Source organism: Ambystoma mexicanum, chromosome 4q (assembly GCF_040938575.1).
Source record: "Ambystoma mexicanum isolate Mex_15411 chromosome 4q, UKY_AmexF1_1, whole genome shotgun sequence".
NCBI classification, from domain to species: Eukaryota; Metazoa; Chordata; class Amphibia; order Caudata; family Ambystomatidae; genus Ambystoma; species Ambystoma mexicanum.
In genome coordinates, this window is record NC_090928.1 from 80,727,335 (window position 1) to 80,744,833 (window position 17,499).

The 17,499-nt window shown below is 47.3% G+C and overlaps 1 protein-coding gene across 4 annotated transcripts in view; it reads right to left on the reverse strand.

Moving 5' to 3' along the window:
* Positions 1 to 17,499, reverse strand: part of NCOA7 (nuclear receptor coactivator 7) — a 1,232,944-nt gene that overhangs the window by 401,451 nt on the left and 813,994 nt on the right. For all 4 annotated transcript variants that reach the window (XM_069607511.1, XM_069607508.1, XM_069607509.1 and 1 more), the window contains one exon: positions 4,506 to 4,628. In XM_069607511.1, the coding sequence (XP_069463612.1) occupies positions 4,506 to 4,628 (123 nt within the window). The remainder of the gene's footprint in view (positions 1 to 4,505; positions 4,629 to 17,499) is intronic.

Genomic DNA, 17,499 nt, shown 5'->3' on the forward strand with positions numbered 1-17,499 from the left:
AAACTGCCAACAATAGCACAAGTTAAACCTTTCAAAAACAATGTTAGTCTCATTACCACCGAGCATGGACACTTTGACACTGACTTCTGGTGGTGTAACCAGAATGGCTTTATTGGTGACCTTTAAAAAGGGATAAAGGTTGGATAAACACCATAAGGTTCCAGGGGAAGCACTACAGATAATGGGGGGGTGTCCGAAAGTAAACTGTGCAGAGCATGTATTGACACAAAGTAAGGTTTTCGTACAGATCTCAATCACCTTTGGAGGTTCTGTTTCAACTCAAAGCCTAGCCTATTCTTGCAAGTCCTTATTGTCATGATCTCTGCTTCCAAAAGATCAGGACTTGCCCGACTCCCTTGGAAGCAGACCCATAACCCCGGTTCCGAGTGCCAGCCAGTCCCAATTGGGACCTTTTGGACCCTGTCCTGGCGCCAGTGGCACCAGACTCATAAAGATGCCCAGTCCCAGCGCTGGAAGCGCCGGGCTCATAATGCTTGGGTGGACTTACCTGCAGCAAGCCATGCTGCTTACTTACCTGCCAGTTGAACCCCTGATCCTCTTCTGTTTGGGACTACTTTTCCTGTTGGGTGGGGCAGGAGCCACTCCCTAGGTTCAGAACACTGGAACTCTTCTGGAAAGCAGGAACTCTTTTCTTACCTAGGCGTGGCTGTGGAAGGAGACACCTAAGCACTACAGGAGGCTATTTAAACCACACCCGATGGATGAATCTTGCTTTGCGTTATTCTGCATTCTCTGCAGCAGAATGCTCATCGTGTCTTCTGCTTCTGATCCTGGGCCTAAGGGAACAAAGACTTACCATCCTGGAATCCAGTCTTCAGCAGCACCTGTAAAGACAAAGAAAGAACAGGTTAGCACTACGGTCTTCAGTGGCAGCGCATCTCTTACCTGGTCCATCGGCTGTCACCAACGCCTCGCGCTGCATTCCGGCATCTGAAAGACAAAGGCTTACCTACTCTTCGCATGCTCCGGAGGTCTTCGCACTGCATTCCGGCATCTGAAAGACAAAAGCTTACCAGCTCTTCGCACGCTCCGGAGGCCTTCGGCGCTGCATCCCGCATCTGAAAGACAAAAGAAGGTGTGTTTAAAGACATTGGGCAACTTTATTACTCACGTGCCATTACTCCTTCCCACGCCGAATCCAGTGGGTATTCCAGCACCCTTCAGCTTCTCTAAAGCTCCGAACTTGTACCTGCAAGATAAAAGGGACAGTTAGTGCGCATCGTGAAGCAGGCTACAAGCGCTTACTTACGTGCTTCCAGGCGCTTCTATTCCTCACGCGGGTTCGATCCTCAACTCTCATCAGCCCGCCATCCGCCTTCACCGGAAACCTGCAAAACAAGAGATATCATTACAAAAGACTTTTAAGACATTTGAAGTGCCCAGAACTTACCGTTCGTGCAGTTAACGACGGACAGCAGTCCTCTGAGGTCAAGAGGCCTGCACCCTTATCCAGTGAAGAAACTGGTTACGGCACCCTGCCCCGAGACAGATGGAGAGCTCGGCGTTCACTTACCTAAGGTGAGGGTGTTAACCTTTGGGGTTCTACAGGAGAAGAGAAAGGGAAGAGGAGAGAGGCACCCAATAACCCCAGTTCATTAATCCCATATTTTCTATCTGCAGACATCTTACTCTTCGAGTCAGACATACAGTGCACAGAGGTCCAGCCCAAAGAGCCAACCGTGTGTTACACATCACCTTTGAAGATACGGCATTCACCCAGTCAAGACCGGCTCCTCTGCTGGAATCAGGTGAGCGTTACACTTATCTCACGTTGTGACACTATCCTATAAAGTCCCAAAAAAGATGGCCAATGGAAAATGCTAACACCTAGTGCTAATGAGTCTTAGCCTTCTGTGTACCGTAAACTAAAAATCACATGTTCCAAGTTTTGGGCCAAGGCAAAAGTGCACAAACCTAGACTTTAAAGTCCAAATGTATTCTAACACAACAAAACACAAATATTAACCTGGGAAGTTTCTTGCAGCAGTTGCTCACAGTACGGTCTCTACCTCTAGCCTCTCTGCTTTCACCTTGGGCCCCTCCTATTCCTCAGGCTTTCCCCTCTGCCTTTCAACAGTCACTTGTAGGCTTTTCCCTGCCCTTGGGTTCCTCAGGTTTCAGAACCAGTCTCTTCCAGTCTATTTTGCTTCCAGGGACTCCAACTTGGACCACGTCAATGATGGCCTCTCTGACATTCTCCCAAGTGGTTTCTCTCCTTCTCCAGACAGACCTTCCCTTGCGTTTGGCTCCAGGAATCTTGCCTTCTAAGATGGCATAAAGTCTATTTACGTCTGCCTCCTATGGGATTCTCTTTCCAGACTCATTTTATAAGTCTCTTGGCTTGGCTCCTAATGTGGTTCCTCATAAGTTTCTTTCCCATCTGTTTGTATTCTCAAATATGATTGTTTATTCCGTGGAATGCCTTGAACCTTTTATTATAGAACTGGTGTAGGTCTCCTATTGGTTACTTACCTGATAATCTTCATTAGGGGTAATGAAGGCAGGTGAGTACTGATGGCCTGAAGAGCCATCTTGGAAATATTTACTGCATAGAGAGTGACTGTGGCCTCTGCTCTTCCAGAAATCCTGTTACACAGAAAACACTTTAGCACACATTGGGTATGTGTACCCTCCCTTGTTTGCCCTTGCAGGTTTGATTGGGATACTCTCAGATTCAAACACCCATAGTTCACAGAATTCAGAGTTTTAAGAGTTGCATGTTAGTTTCTCTAGTCCCTAGGCTGTTGGAACCCTTAGCAAGGCTTATTAGGAATTTAATTATTTTAGGCCATGACCTCATAGCATGGCTTCTGAGGGGCGAATACAACGTCTCTGTTGGGAAGCGAGCTGGTATGATTCCTTGTCATCCACCTTCTGGGAGGCACATCATGTAGCAACAGGACTGTCCCATTCCCGGTGGGCTCGTTTGTCCCACACACAAGCATGATGATTTGAGATAACGTATGGCCTTCTCATACTCTGAGGGCACCATCAATATGTCCTCACCATCCTGAAACTCTTTTGCTGGATAAGGCAATGTCTGAAATGTCCATAGACCTTCATTGCCCAATAACGCCACCATAGTGGCTTTTTCTTGGAAATCACTGTGTCCATGCACACCTATTGCCATCAAGTAGTCATGAAACAAATCGTGCTATATTTCCCATAAACCAGTGGATTTCCCTGGTATGGGTAGGACCTAGTACAGGGGTAGGAATGTATGCATAGTTTGTTACGCCTGGATGTAAGGAGAACTCACTAGCTGTGCAGTGATGACCCACCTTGTATTGCAGGATGCTCAGGAGAGGTCCACAGTCATGGTTTGCATGAAGGTCACCACTGCTCCCGTTACCAATCCACACCGCAGTTAGGCACTTCTGCTAGAGACAACCCTTATTTGAGTCCAACAATAGAGTGTTACAGTTTGGCACAATTAAGATACGTGGGCAGTCCGCAGGCTACAAAGCAGGAAGCTCGGCATACAAAATTGTGTTGCCCAACCTTGTCCACACACTCATGAAGAGAGGGCATATAACCTACGTTTCACTTTCGCCATACAAAGGACAGTTCTCATACTCCTCCACCACCACCCACTGTGTCCAACCTTGGCCACCCCTGCATTTCCATCAGTCTTCTCATTGTGAAACCTCTTACAATGTGCCCCTCACTAGGTCTCCACACTCCCCCCAGATTACTAGTACTGCCAGCAGAACAAGCTGGTTGCCATGTACAATTCCCACCTCTCTCTAGCATTCTTTTATTTGTTGGAAGCATTCTTTTTTTTTTTTAAACGTGTTTATTTTAAACAGGCATGTTATGACAATACAAAGCTTAATCACTTGCGACATGAAGCATACAATAATACCATTTGACGTTCCTCCCACCTCACCCTCTGGTCTCAAGTTCCGTCTTCACGTCCCCGCTGGGGATCTCCATCCTGAATAGTTCTCCTGGCCAGTTGGGGCTTGAATGTCAGGGCTGGGAACCTTTAGTCAAAATCTAATACCGGACCCCATATGTTGTGAAAGCGATGTAAAGTGCCTGCCCCGGCAGCCGTCACCTTCTCGACGATCAGGATGTCTCAGACTTTCATCCACCAGAAAGGCATGAGCGGGCCTTCCGTCGTTTTCCAGGTGCGGGCTATCACGTGGAAGCATTCTTTTAAATGTTGGAGGAGTACAATACTAAAGTATCTCACAATCATTAAAAAAATGTAGGTCAATGAAAAGTAGATCCCAAACGTACTTGCAAGGACAAATGTACTACAAACAAAACCTGCATTCCATCTATTGCCCTAAACAACAATTCTACATGGTCAGTGCTTGTGCTAGCAAATGCAAGCATTCAACTGCAATGTTAGAGGGGATTTCTTAAGCACACCTTGCCATTTACTTGCCCTTGTTCTATAAAATGGGCAGAGATCCACTGTAAAACTCTGCAGATTGCACGCATACAAATGACAATAGAATGGAGCAAAAACATACCTTCCCATCAGTGATGTATCTACAATTCATTTTTAGAAATTTCACGACGACTGGTTCTTCTTCCTCTGATGTTGATGAAAGCACTCTTTCAATTGGTTTAGCCATTCGTGCTAGATCAGCATCCTTTAGGGACAAAAAACAAATCTTAACTGTAAGGTCTATAATGTATTCTTATACAATAATCATTGAAAAGTAGCTACAGTTCCGTTTGAAAGAAGTGAATAGTTCTTTGTTTTTCAACCAAAGGCTAAATTCTAAAAGGGTTTAAGAGTCAGGATGGCCAGGAAATAGGCATATCATCTCAAAATAATTGCACACAAGTTTTAACAAACATCTATGCAGATGCGTTATGCCATTCAATAAAATAAAATAAATATTAACATGCATACCATTGCAGGGAGCAACCATCTTTGCTTACTGGCATACAGACATCCACACCACAAATTATTGAGAACATTTACTTTTGAAAAAAATAGTTTATGGAATTTCCATAATATAAAACTTCAACATGCAGCATTTCAGTTCAGAGACTAACCTCATTGACAAGCACTAGACTTTTACGTTTAGGTATGATTGACCAAACACGAAAATTATCACATTTAACTTTAGCGTTTATTGCCATTATGTAGGATGACGGCTCTATCCCTTCATTAATAATTTCCATTCAATTCGATTCCTCCAAAGTACACACTTTCCCTGGTGAACTGGCGTCTGAAAGGGTTATGAAAAAAAAAAAAGAAAAATCATTCTGTCCTTCCCCTGAACTCTGTACCGCCGCCCTCAAACCAAATCACTGCTCCGATTCAGCAACTACTCCGACCACAAACTCCTGTATATAGCTCTCAAGAATTGAGCTTCCAATTACTCACAGCTCAATGTAATTCTGCTTACCAATAGTAACAGATTTAGATATGATCCTGCAAAGTTACTGATTCCATGTAGATCGAGAGAGCAGGTTTAGCCTGCCTTTCTGAACTTCAGTCTTTTCTTAGTGACCACACTCTCCACTCTATCCATAACCTACCCACCCACACAGGAGGTAACACTTTGGATCTCTAAGTCATCTCCACCCCTCTCCAAGCCACTAAAACTACTGTCACGTCATACATATCTTATCACTCAATTGTTTCCACCACCATCTCCTTTCCACCCTTTGACCTTTACTCACCACTTGCTGCACCCATTAGAAAAAGGAAATGTATATCTTCAGCCATTCCCCTTTCTCTCAGACCTACAGTTCTCACTCTTCTCCTTCACACCCGATACCTCTCGCATCAACACTGCCTTCTCCATCTTCCAATCCCTATTCTACGACTCCTTCTCACTCCCACTGCTTACTTTCACCCCCAAGTCTCAGCATCATCAACCATGGGTCACCACATTCATGCACTCTCTCTGCACAAACATGCATCAGTTGTTTCGCAAATGGAGGCGTACCCACTCGCATGAGGACCTGCAACTCTACCTCTCTGCCCTGAACTCTCTCAAGTCCACTCTTGATAAGAGAGAAAAAGGGAATTCTACCCAACTCTTGTTGACTCTCACTACAATCATCCTCACCGGCTCCAGGGCACCCTAAACTCACTCCTCCTAGGTCTGTGGCGTTCAACTCCACGCTAATGATCTAACTGAACACTACACAACATAAAATCCAAAATTAGAGACTCCCCTGACCTTCGTCACACTCCATCCTCCTACATTTTACACTCTGCCTACTTTAACATGATCCTCTGCCTTTATCTCCATCTTTAGTCACACTAATACTGATGAAGTAAAATGTCTACTTATGGAGGCTTACACCTCTTATGCCCTATCAGAACCTCTTTCTCCTCAGCTAGTCAAGCCCATTACCCGTTTAGTGACCTCTCAATGTACTGAACTCTTCAACCTGTCCTTTGACTCCACTTGCTTTCCATCCGCTCGCTCTCTTCTTGCTTCACTTGCAGGGAATTCTCTTACGCTGGACATCCGAGAAACAGTCCAAACAGATTTTTTCAAAACCAAAATAAAAGCCTACCTCCTCGCCTCCAAGTTAACCTCTTAACCTACCTTTCATCTACTTGCTAGCTAACATTCTTCTCTTGCCTCCAACCTGAATCAGTCCCTCACTTTCTCTGCCTCCACTCTAGCCGTTCACCCATAATGGTCACATACCGAGCACAGCTCGCCTTACTGCCTACCTGCACTTAAAGACGTTCATGGTTGATTGTCCTTAATCTATGTATGTTCACTTATGTATTGTCCCCAGAGACCGTTCCATTTACTACCCTCCACAATCTGGTTGGAATGTCCCTCAAACTCACCCCATTTAAGAGGCTCACTGCTTCCTGTCCAATCTGCTTTTTTATCTATTGTAGGTTATTTTGTGATCAACAACCTTCCTCTACAGCCCACCCCATGCTTCACCAATGTGCCTCCCTTTCAGCTCTCTAACGCTTACAGGTAGAGGGAACATGTAAAACATTCCCTCCTTCAAATGTTTTTGAAAGATTTAGACTAGGCTGCGATTTGTCATCAACACAAAAATGGAGCTGAATCCTAGCCAATATCCCAAAAACATATGCAAAAATGTGGTTGAGATTGATTTAGCAATAATACAGATTGGCTATTTCTTGTCGAAAATGAGTAGGCCATCATTGATAGACAAGAATATGTGCAGGAAATGTGGCATAAAGGATGGCACATTGTCGCATCTTACAATCAATAAGGTCAAACTGAGGTCAAACTGATTAACTATCAAACTGATTAACTATCGGGAAGCCAACATGAAAAGAATGAACTAAAACTGCAATTTTAGTCCACAATCCAACTTTGACGGGATACTCAATGACCTCAATTAAAAAGAAAATCACAATTTATGACCAATGTTGGGGGGGAAAAAAAGGCACAAAGTTGAAAACAATGCAACCCTAATATTGGAAAAGTACACGACAACCTCAGGTGTAGAATTAGATAGAAGACCAAACAAAGCTTGCTTCAAATGAGTGGCTTAGCTAAAAAAAAGTGAGACAATGGAAATGTCGAAAAAACGTGAAAGTGAAAAAATATCTAAACTTTTTAAACAATCACATGCACATAGATATGTTTGAAATGTGTTTAATAATTTGGAGGTCAAACGTGCCAACAGTAAAACGTGTTTCCCTTACTCTCCCATTCCCCCCCCCCACTTGTCTCGAATTAAACATTATTTTACCTTCCCGCATACCCTATCTCCCCAGTCCCTCCCCTCCCTACTGTGTCTCCCACCCCTCCCCCTTACCCTTTCCAACTCAGAACAGAGGTTTCACAATTGTTCATGGGATTGGCAGCTTGTGAATCAAGAATTTCGCTCTTCTTGTGTAAACTGAGGTGCTCCAGTGGGCCTTTTTGCGTCATGTCTCGGTGTGCCCCACATCCTACCTTCATAGTGGAAGATCATCTGGTGATTTGTAGAGGTAATGGAGGAGGTGCACCACTGCAACTCCAGGGCGACCGAGTGCTCCTCTCTTCTCCGTTCCTTCATTGGAGCCTTTTCTGCCACTGCCCACTTTATCATAACTTGGACCCAATGTTGTATCCGAGGACCTAAGTATCTGGAGCTCTTCCACGTAATAGCCATACAGTTAGGACCAGCAAAAGCATTTCTATTTTCCTTTTCCCCCCTCTGCAAGAAGAAACACACGAGAAGACAGAGACAGACAGACACTCTTCAGGATCACAGCCTGCTAGTAGGATTCAATATGTGGGCATGCCCACAACATATGCCAAAAGTCTGCAGACTCGCCTTTACTCCTCTGGCAAGTGTGTGGGGTTTTTGTGTCTATCATATGCAGTTTCTTGAAGCGTCATGTACAACCGATGTATAATGTTGAACTGAATTAATTTTAAACGGGCATTGCGTTACACCTTGGAGAGCCCAGTACACACCATGGACCATGTTTTCACATGTAACTGCAGTCTTGTATCCCATTCACACTTCTTAAATTTAAGCGGGAGGTGGTGACACGCAGGATTCTTTAGCCTTGTTTCTTGATCTTACGTTTTCTGCTTTGAAGGTTTCTTTAGAGTAACTGCTTCCTGTCAACGAGGTCAAGGGTGTTGCCCCTCTCATGAACCTTTCGTGCCTGGCCGTGTTTCTCCCCTCGTTCAACTGCCAACTCGAAACTACTGTACCATTGTGTGTTTTGCCTCGCTTAGAGTGTACTCTCATGATCCGCCTTTTATCCATGTGGGGAAGTGTAATGGAAGTCAGGTGTGAGTGCGTGTTGATAATGGCCTGACCTCGCCTGAACATAGTATTGGGAAATGTCATGTGCATGGCTCGGGTGCGAGTCCGTTTTGTCCCAGAGCGGGCAGTACGTGAGAAGGTTTTCATGCAGGAAAAGGTCGGTGGGGGGGTTAAGTTTCTAAAATCCCATCGTGTAGGATGGCGAAAAAGGTGTTACTGGGAATAGAGATACTGCGTCTCACCATCCGGTGTCCCACTCCCAGAGGGCCCCTCAACCAGGTGATCCTACCGCACTGGTCCACCCCCAGGAACTGGATCGAAAAGAGATTGCCGTGTCCTGGCCTCCTGGATGAAAAGTCCCTAGGAACTAGCGTGCAAGACAGACTGGCGATGACATAACTTCCATTCAATCTTCACTCTACCTCCTCTTTCTCCTCCTCTCTGATCCTAGACTGCCCGTTTGCCATTCAGGCATGGTGTGCAGTTAACGATTCTTATGGCAATAAGATGGAGCACCTTCTGATTGGGACACCTGGGGCCTCTTTTCCTCCTACTCTCTGGTCACCCTCTTTGGGCACTCTACCCCCACCCATCTTGCGAGGCCAAAAACCACAGGGTCATTTTGGATTCCTCTCTCTCTCTTTCATTCCTCACATCATGGACCTTACTAAGAAGTCTCACTTCCAGTTACAACTCCTCAGAGGCATTCTTCCTTTCCTCACCTTCCACCAGAAGCTCAATGTCTCCATGTTGGACTACTGCAACAGCCTCTCTCAATCCCACCTCTTTCCTCCCTACGCCCCCTCCAGCTAATCCAGAATAGGGCAGCAAGAATTTTTCTTAGCCTCAAGCCCAGGGACTGTATCTCTCCAGCCCCAATATCTCTCCACTGGCTTGCAGTGGCTGCAAGGATCAAATTCAAGAACCTCTGCATCATCCACAGGACCTTCTGGGGCCTGGGACCACGATATCTGCAACTTTCCCTCCCTAAATACTCCCCTGCTAGAGCCCTACGCTCCTCTCACTCCAACTCTGACTGTCAAATACTTCTCTAAGCAAAGAGTGGAGGGGGGTGGGGCAGGGCTCTCTCCATGGCTTGCGCCTCCCTCTGGAACGGGGTCCCTGCCCCTGTCAGACTTGAGCCGGACCTCCTTAAATTCCAGAAACTGCTCAAAACTCTGCTCTCTGCTCCACCTCTTTACCTTCCTTACTAATCACCCCACTGCTGCTGTGACTGGTAGCCTGATCCTAATGAATCTTGCAGGATTTCAGGCTTCTCTTCCCAGTCGAAACCAGCACCCTGAACCCCCCCACTGCACTGCCCTGCAGGCCCTGCTTGGCGGCTGTGAATTCTCACCCGTGGGAGCCACCTGCACTTATCCTGAGGTTCTCCTCCCTGGCTCCCCTTAGCACTTCTCCTGGGCCCTCCACCAGCACTTGCCCATTCCTCTGCATCCCCCCGCCCCCAACCTTTTATCTCCAGCACTTATCCTCACTGCACTTGCACGGCCAAATGCCACAAGGCCTAGTAGGACCATTACTGTATTTTACGACTTGCCATTGTTATTTTTCCCTTCTCGTCCGCCCCACCCCATATGAACCCATGCTAGCCAGCTGTTTGAAAAAGGGGGGCCTGAATATGTGTATTTTCATGAATAAATATAGTTGTGATAGGATGACCATCTTACAAACTGCTATGTTCCCCCTGAGAAGGGTCATTTGCTCCAAAATGTGATTTTGTCCCTGAGATCTGTGATTGTGCTGCCATATACCGGAATGTAGCTGCAATGTTGTGGTGGATTTGTATACTGAGGTACTTAAAGGATTCTGTCTCCCACTGTATTTCCACCTTCGGTAAGTCTACCCGAGCCTTTCCTTTCAGGGCTCCCAGGATGAATGCCACTGACTTTTCCATGTTGATACAGAATCCTGACATCCTTTCCACATTGATCATCACTTCCATCATGTACGGGATGTATAGGCTTGGGTTGTGGGCATATAGGAGGACATCTGCATATAGAGAAATGACGAGTACCCACCTTTCCACTGTGATGCCTGCATCTCGGAATTGGTCTTGGAAAAGGCTTGCTAGGGGCTCCAGAGTAATGGGAAAGACGATACGGGAGGGGGAGGCAGACCTGCTGCGTGCCCCGCTCCAGCTGCCACTTTTGGGAGATCTCCAACCTGTTTTCACCCTCACTAGGGGGTTCTGGTACATGGCCTTGATCCATTGCCACAGGATTGGGCCTATCCCTATTCTGACCACTACCTGAAAGCCACTCCCAGTCCACTGAATCAAACGCTTTAACAGCATCTATGGCTTGGACTGCCAGCTCCCTATCTGCGTCCCTCACCCTCTCCAGAACGTGTGTAGACATCTCACATTCATGTTTCTGTTTTCTACAAAACAACATTGGTCGTGGTGTATCAGCCCCCATACGTGCTTCGACAGTCAATTGGCTAACACCTTTCTCAGGATTTTTCCGTCCACAATGAGAAAAGAAATGGGTCGGAAGGATTTGCATCTATGCAGGTGTTTCCTTGGTTAGGCCAACACCACAATTGTTGCTTCCGTCAGCCTTTCTGTCTGGAAGGTTTCGTCATAAAGGCACTTCCGTTTATTAATTAGGAGATCTGCGTACATAGTGTAAAATTCCACAGGGAGTCTGTCGCCTCCCAGTGACTTCCCCACATCCCGACAGAGGCTATTGCAACTCTTATCCCTTGTCATGATCTCTGCTTCCAAAAGGTCAGGGTTTTCCCAGGGTTTTCCCAACTCCCTTGGAAGCAGATCCATAACCCAGGTTCCGAGTGCCAACCAGTCCCAATTGGGACCTTTTGGACCCAGTCCTGGCGCCAGTGGCACCAGGCTCATAAATATGCCCAGTCCCAGCGCTGGAAGCGCCGGGCTCATAATGCTTGGGTGGACTTACCTGCAGCAGACCATGCTGCTTACTTGCCTACCAGTTGAGCCTCTGATCCTCTTCTGTTTGGAACTACTTTTCCTGTTGGGTGGGGCTGGAGCCACTCCCTAGATTTAGAACACTGGAACTCTTCTGGAAGGCAGAAACTCTTTTTCTTACCAGGAACTCTTTTCTTACTTAGGCGTGGCTGTGGAAGGAGATACCTAAGCACTACAGGAGGCTATTTAAACCACACCCGGTGGATGAATCTTGCTTTGCGTGTTTCTGCACCCTCTGCAGCAGGACGCTCATCGTGTCTTCTGCATCCAGTCCTGGGCCTAAGGAAAAAGGCTTACCATCCTGAATCCAGTCTTCAGCAACACCTATAAAGACAAGAAAGAACAGGTTAGCATTCCGGCATCTGAAAGGCAAAGGCTTACCATCCTGAATCCAGTCTTCAGCAACACCTATAAAGACAAGAAAGAACAGGTTAGCATTCCGGCATCGGAAAGGCAAAGGCTTACCTACTCTTCGTGCGCTCCGGAGGTCTTCATACTGCATTCCGGCATCTGAAAGACAAAAGCTTACCAACTCTTCGCACGCTCCGGAGGCCTTCGGCGCTGCATCCGCATCTGAAAGACAAAACAAGGTGCGTTTAAAGACATTGGGGAACTTTAATACTCACGTGCCATTACTCCTTTCCACATCTAATCCAGTGGGTATTCCGGCACCCTGCAGCCGCTCCGAACTCGTACCTGCAAAATAAAAAGACAGTTAGAGCGCATCGTGAAGCAGGCAACAAGCGCTTACTCACGTGCTTCCAGGCGCTTCTATTCATCACACGGGCTCCATCTTCAACTCACTTCAGCCCGTCATCCGCCATCGCCGGAACCCTGCAAAACAAGAGACATCATTACTAAAGACTTTAAAAAGACATTTGAATGACTCGAAACTTACCGTTCGTGCAGTAAACGACGGACAGCAGTCCTCTGAAGTCAAGAGGCCTGCGCTACCTATCCAGTGAAGAAACTGGCTACAGCACCCTGCCCCGAGGCAGATGGAGAGCTCGGCATTCACTTACCTAAGGTGAGAGCGTTAACCTTTGGGGTCTACAGGAGAGGAGAAGAGGAAAGAGATAGGGACACCCCAATAACCCCAGTTCATTAACCCCATATTTTCTATCTGCAGACATCTTACTCTACACGTCAGGCATACAGTGCACAGAGGTCCAGCCCAAAGAGCCAACCGGGTGCTACACATCACCTTTGAAGATACGGTAGTCGCCCAGTCAAGACCGGCGCCTCTGCGAGAATCAGGTGAGCGTTACATCCCTCCCCTCCATGATTGGGCCCTCCAATCCCACAACAGTGTGGCTGCCAGTGATGGTAGGTGGGCTTGATCCGATATTTCTGTCATGATCTCCACATCTATAGAGCCCCTACTTGTGTATAGATCTGTGTAGAATTTTTGAAACGCCTTGTTGATTCCTACTTGTGTGTTGATCACCTCCATGCTCCGCACTCTCCGTTATTAGTCGGGTAAAGATCGTTCAGGCTCTTCCTCTTGAGAAGCCAGGCTAGCAGCCGTCCCACTTTGTCCCCTTCCCAGTGAATCCGTTGGATATACTGAGCGTAGACAGGGTTTCCCACAGCAGAGCTATTACGGGAAAGGGGGTGAGGGCCAAGGAACATGAAAAACTGGGAAACCACGACTATGCTCAGTATATCCAATGGATTCACAGGGTAGCGGACAAAGTGGGACGACTACTAGCCTGGCTTCTCAAGTGGGAGAGCCGAGCGATAGTTACCCAACTAATCACACACTTGGTCCCTCGCCAACCCCTGTATTCTGTATCATTTAAGTGGGATAGAAGTTTGGGGTCATCTTCGACTTCACACTCTCTTTCTCCCCTCACATATCTGACGTCTCTAAGAAGTCACACTACCAGCTACACCTCCTCAGAGGTATCCTTCCTTTCCTCTCCTTCCCCCAGAAGCTCACCGTCTCCAGAGCCCTGGTTCTCTCGAAGCTGGACTACTGTAACAGCCTCTATCTAAATCTTCCTGCCTCTACTCTCCGCCCTTTGCAACTCATCCAGAAAAGGACTGCGAGACTTGTCCTTGGCCTCAAGCCCAGGGACCGTATCTCTCCAGGACTGAAATCACTACACTGGCTCCCAGTGGCTGTGAGGATTAAGTTCAAAACCCTCTGCATTGTCCACAAGGCCTTCTGGGGCCTTGGGCCAAAATACCTTCAACTCTCTCTTCCGAAATATCTTCCTTCTCGAGCTCTTCGCTCATCCACCTCCAACTACCTCAGGGTCAGCCGCTTCTCCAAGCAACGAGCTGGGGTAGATCTCTCTCCGCAGCAGGGGCCTCCCTCTGGAACAGCCTTCCTGCCTCCCTGAAACTTGAGGAGAACCATCTCCGGTTCCGGAAGCACCTCAAAACCTTCCTCTTTGAATCCGCTTTCTCTCCCTATCTCCCCTGCTAAAATCACTGGACCTGCACTGAATCTGCTACTGGGCCACGCACCGATCTTGGTCCTTGGCCCAGCCACTCTTCCCTGCACTGCCTACCTGCACTACAGGACTGCCTCTGTATCCTACAGCTCCTTCTCCCGGCACTTACCTTGCACTTTCCACCAGCTGGCCCTATCATTTATCTTGTATTCTACTAACCATGTACTGCACTTTCCTTGCACTTGCCACCAGCTGGCCCTATTATTTATCTTGTATTCTACTAACCATGTACAGCACTTTTCCCCCTCTCCCCTTCCCCTTGCATTTTTCCCAGTTCCCTCTACCCTTGCACTTGCGCGATCTGAATGACACCTGGCCTAATAGGATCGTTGTCGGTCTCCCCTTGTTCCCCCCACCCCCTGCCTCGTCACGCCTTGAAACACTTGTGTATAGGCGCGTTACAAATGCCATATCATATCATACTGTGGCCAGTGGCTATACACTTCCTCTGGATAGTCATCTTAAATAATCCCACATTATGCCATAGTACTCTATCGAATTTTATTTGTGGTCATAGAACTACACAATAGCCTTCTTTATGACTTCTGTATCAATGTCATCCCTTAGGACCTCTGCTCTAAGTCTCCATGTGGGTATAGCCATATTTCAGTGTGGTTCGCAGGAGGGGGTGTGATCCGATATAGTCTTCCCTAGATGGGCAGCCTCCCCATAGTCCATGACAAGGACAGAAGAGCCTGATTTGGGAACAGGATAGTGGAGGAAGTGCTACGTTTTAGGATGAAGGGGTGAGACATAAGTTCTGTGGTGCTGCCATAGAGCAGTGGCGGGGGAAGAGGAGCACAGGGAGATCTGGTAGAATGCTATGTAATTGGTTCATTAGAAAAGAGGAGAGCTAGGAGGTTGAATTTAAATAGAGACAGAATGGGAGTAGTGCAGAGAGGGAGAAGAGCATTCCAGAGTAAGGGAGACAGGAGAGAGAGAGCGGAAATGAGACGGGGCGCTAGGGGCATGAGAGGTCGCAAGGAGGTGAGCAGAGAACGATTGCAGGAAGTGAGGGGAACAGTAGGGAGTGAGATGGGCAGATAGTAGGGTGAGGCAAACCTGTGTATAGTTTTGAAGAGAATAATTTATACTTTGCCCTCTGTCTCATAGATAACCAGCCTATATGACGGGGGGCTGGGGAGCTTGTAGTGAAGCAGGGAAGGCTGAAAAGTGTACGGACAGAGAAGTTGAAGACTGTTAAAAGGTGACAAAGCATAGTTGGGAAGGCCATAGAGTAGACTGACTGACAGAATACTAAAGAGGTGTGACGATTACATAGAGGTCTTCACTTCTCCCCGAGGGGAAGCCCCTTTCCACAAGGCCAGGGAGGTGAGACCGCTACCCGCTAGTCCCTCTGTGGGTGGTAAACAGTGGGAGGATCTCATGGGGAGAGACTCAGTCTGTGGCAGCAAGGACAGGCATCTAGGGAGAACCTGGTATGACCACCTCCCAATTACCCCTCTACCGCCTGCACCTGGGGTACACCACAATACCATGTCCAACCACACCATGTACTTGGGTAGGCCCAGTAAAAAAAAGATTACTGAGACAAGGAAGAGTAGGGACTACCTAGGTAGGACTCCCTTAACTACTGAGACGAAGAAGAGTAGAGACTACCCTAGTAGGATGCCTATGACAAGCATTGAGACAAGGAGAAGGTGCAGAACAATGAAGAGCCATGATGCGAACTGGAATGGACATTCTAGTTGTTTCTGCCTGCTCGTCATAAAAAGGGAATAAGGACTAAAATATGTTATGCCCTCCCTCGAGGAGCAAGGAAGCTGTGCCATGCGAGACGAGGCTGTAAACCGGCATGCCTACCAGAGACAGGGAAACCCTGAGAGCCACCGAAGTGCAGAGAGCCTTGGGAGCCTGAGAAACCAGAGAGGACCGAGGAATTGGGGAAAGACAGGTCAGAGAATCTGGGGGCCTCACAGTTGTAGCACACACAGCAGTATCCTCTCCTGTAGAGACAGGCAAACTATTGTCCAGCCAGGGGAACTGCAGTGCAGAACAGCAGCAAAAAAAGAGCGAGTCAGGCGAGAAGATGCCAAAGGAGTGTTTCGCTTGCCTAGACACTGCAGGTTCGCCACAACGGAAGGGGAGAGTGAAAAAGACAACACAAGACCCAAAGCCGAAGCAGAAAGCGCCAGAGAACACCAGCAGAGGCCTAAAAAGGAACATGGGCAATTTGTGGGGCCACACAGACGGGCCTAACAAAAAGACCCGCACCCACAAAAAATGACCCCTACATTTAATCTTTGTGGCAGTACTTAGGAGGGGTGTGAACCAGGTTTGCCACACTTAACCGACAGAGAAACAGGGGTCGCAGACCCACATGCATTGGGGAAGAACTTTTGGCATGTTATCTTTGTGGCAGTACCTGGCTGGAGAGTGAACCAGGTTTACCAAAGCCTAAGAAAGGTCAGGGGGGAAGAGAGACATTCCCGTTGGTGTTGTGGTTGAGCTGTGCTGAGATATTCCCCCTCCCAAGAAGATGGAGGCATTCTCCCTAGTGTTGTGTGGCAAACCAGGGAGGGCCAGATAGCAGGAGAAGGGACCCATTCTCCCGGTTGTTGAACCTGAAAGGATGATCAAAACAATGATCGGGGGAAGGGAGTCATTCCCCCTGGAGTGAAGAAACAGTGAACTTTTGATTTAGAATATTCTAGGATTGGAAATCCTTTGGTCTGAAGCGTTGAAACCATGGGAAGGGAGTCATTGCCCCGGATTGGCAACTGGAAGCCAGATCTGTACCAGCCAGTCAGGAGAAGGGTGTCATTCTCCTGAACCAAGAATATGAACACATCTTTCTAATTCAGTTCTTAGTATAAGGGACAGATTTAGAGATTTTGACACAGGACGGTGGACTTTTTATGATTTACCAGGACATTCTGACAAACCCTTTAGAACTTTAGTTGAGGTAGGGAAACCCCTCTTAGAAATAAGGAAAGTTAGGTTTTCTCCTCATTTGTATAAACTTGTAAAGGTTTATAACAACCATCATGCCATATGTGGGTCAGTTTCCTCCTTTTGCACCCTTACAGAGGAGATTAGGTGCTTAGCACTGTGAAGGGAAGATGGTCTTATATTACTGATGTTGAGATCAAGTCTCGCTGCATTGGTAGGTTTGGCAATAAAGAGCGAGAAGTTATGAAATGGGTCGAAGAGGACACCAAGGTTGCGAGCAGAAGCAGAGTACAGAACGTAGTCAGGCGAAATGAATAGAGGAGGGGGCAGAGGAAGAGATAGCCTCTTGGATGGCCAGTAGAGAACTTCAGTCTTACCCGAGTTGATCATGAGTGAGATGCCATCCAGTATTTGATGGTGGAGAGGATGTTAGAAATGTTTGACCGTAGC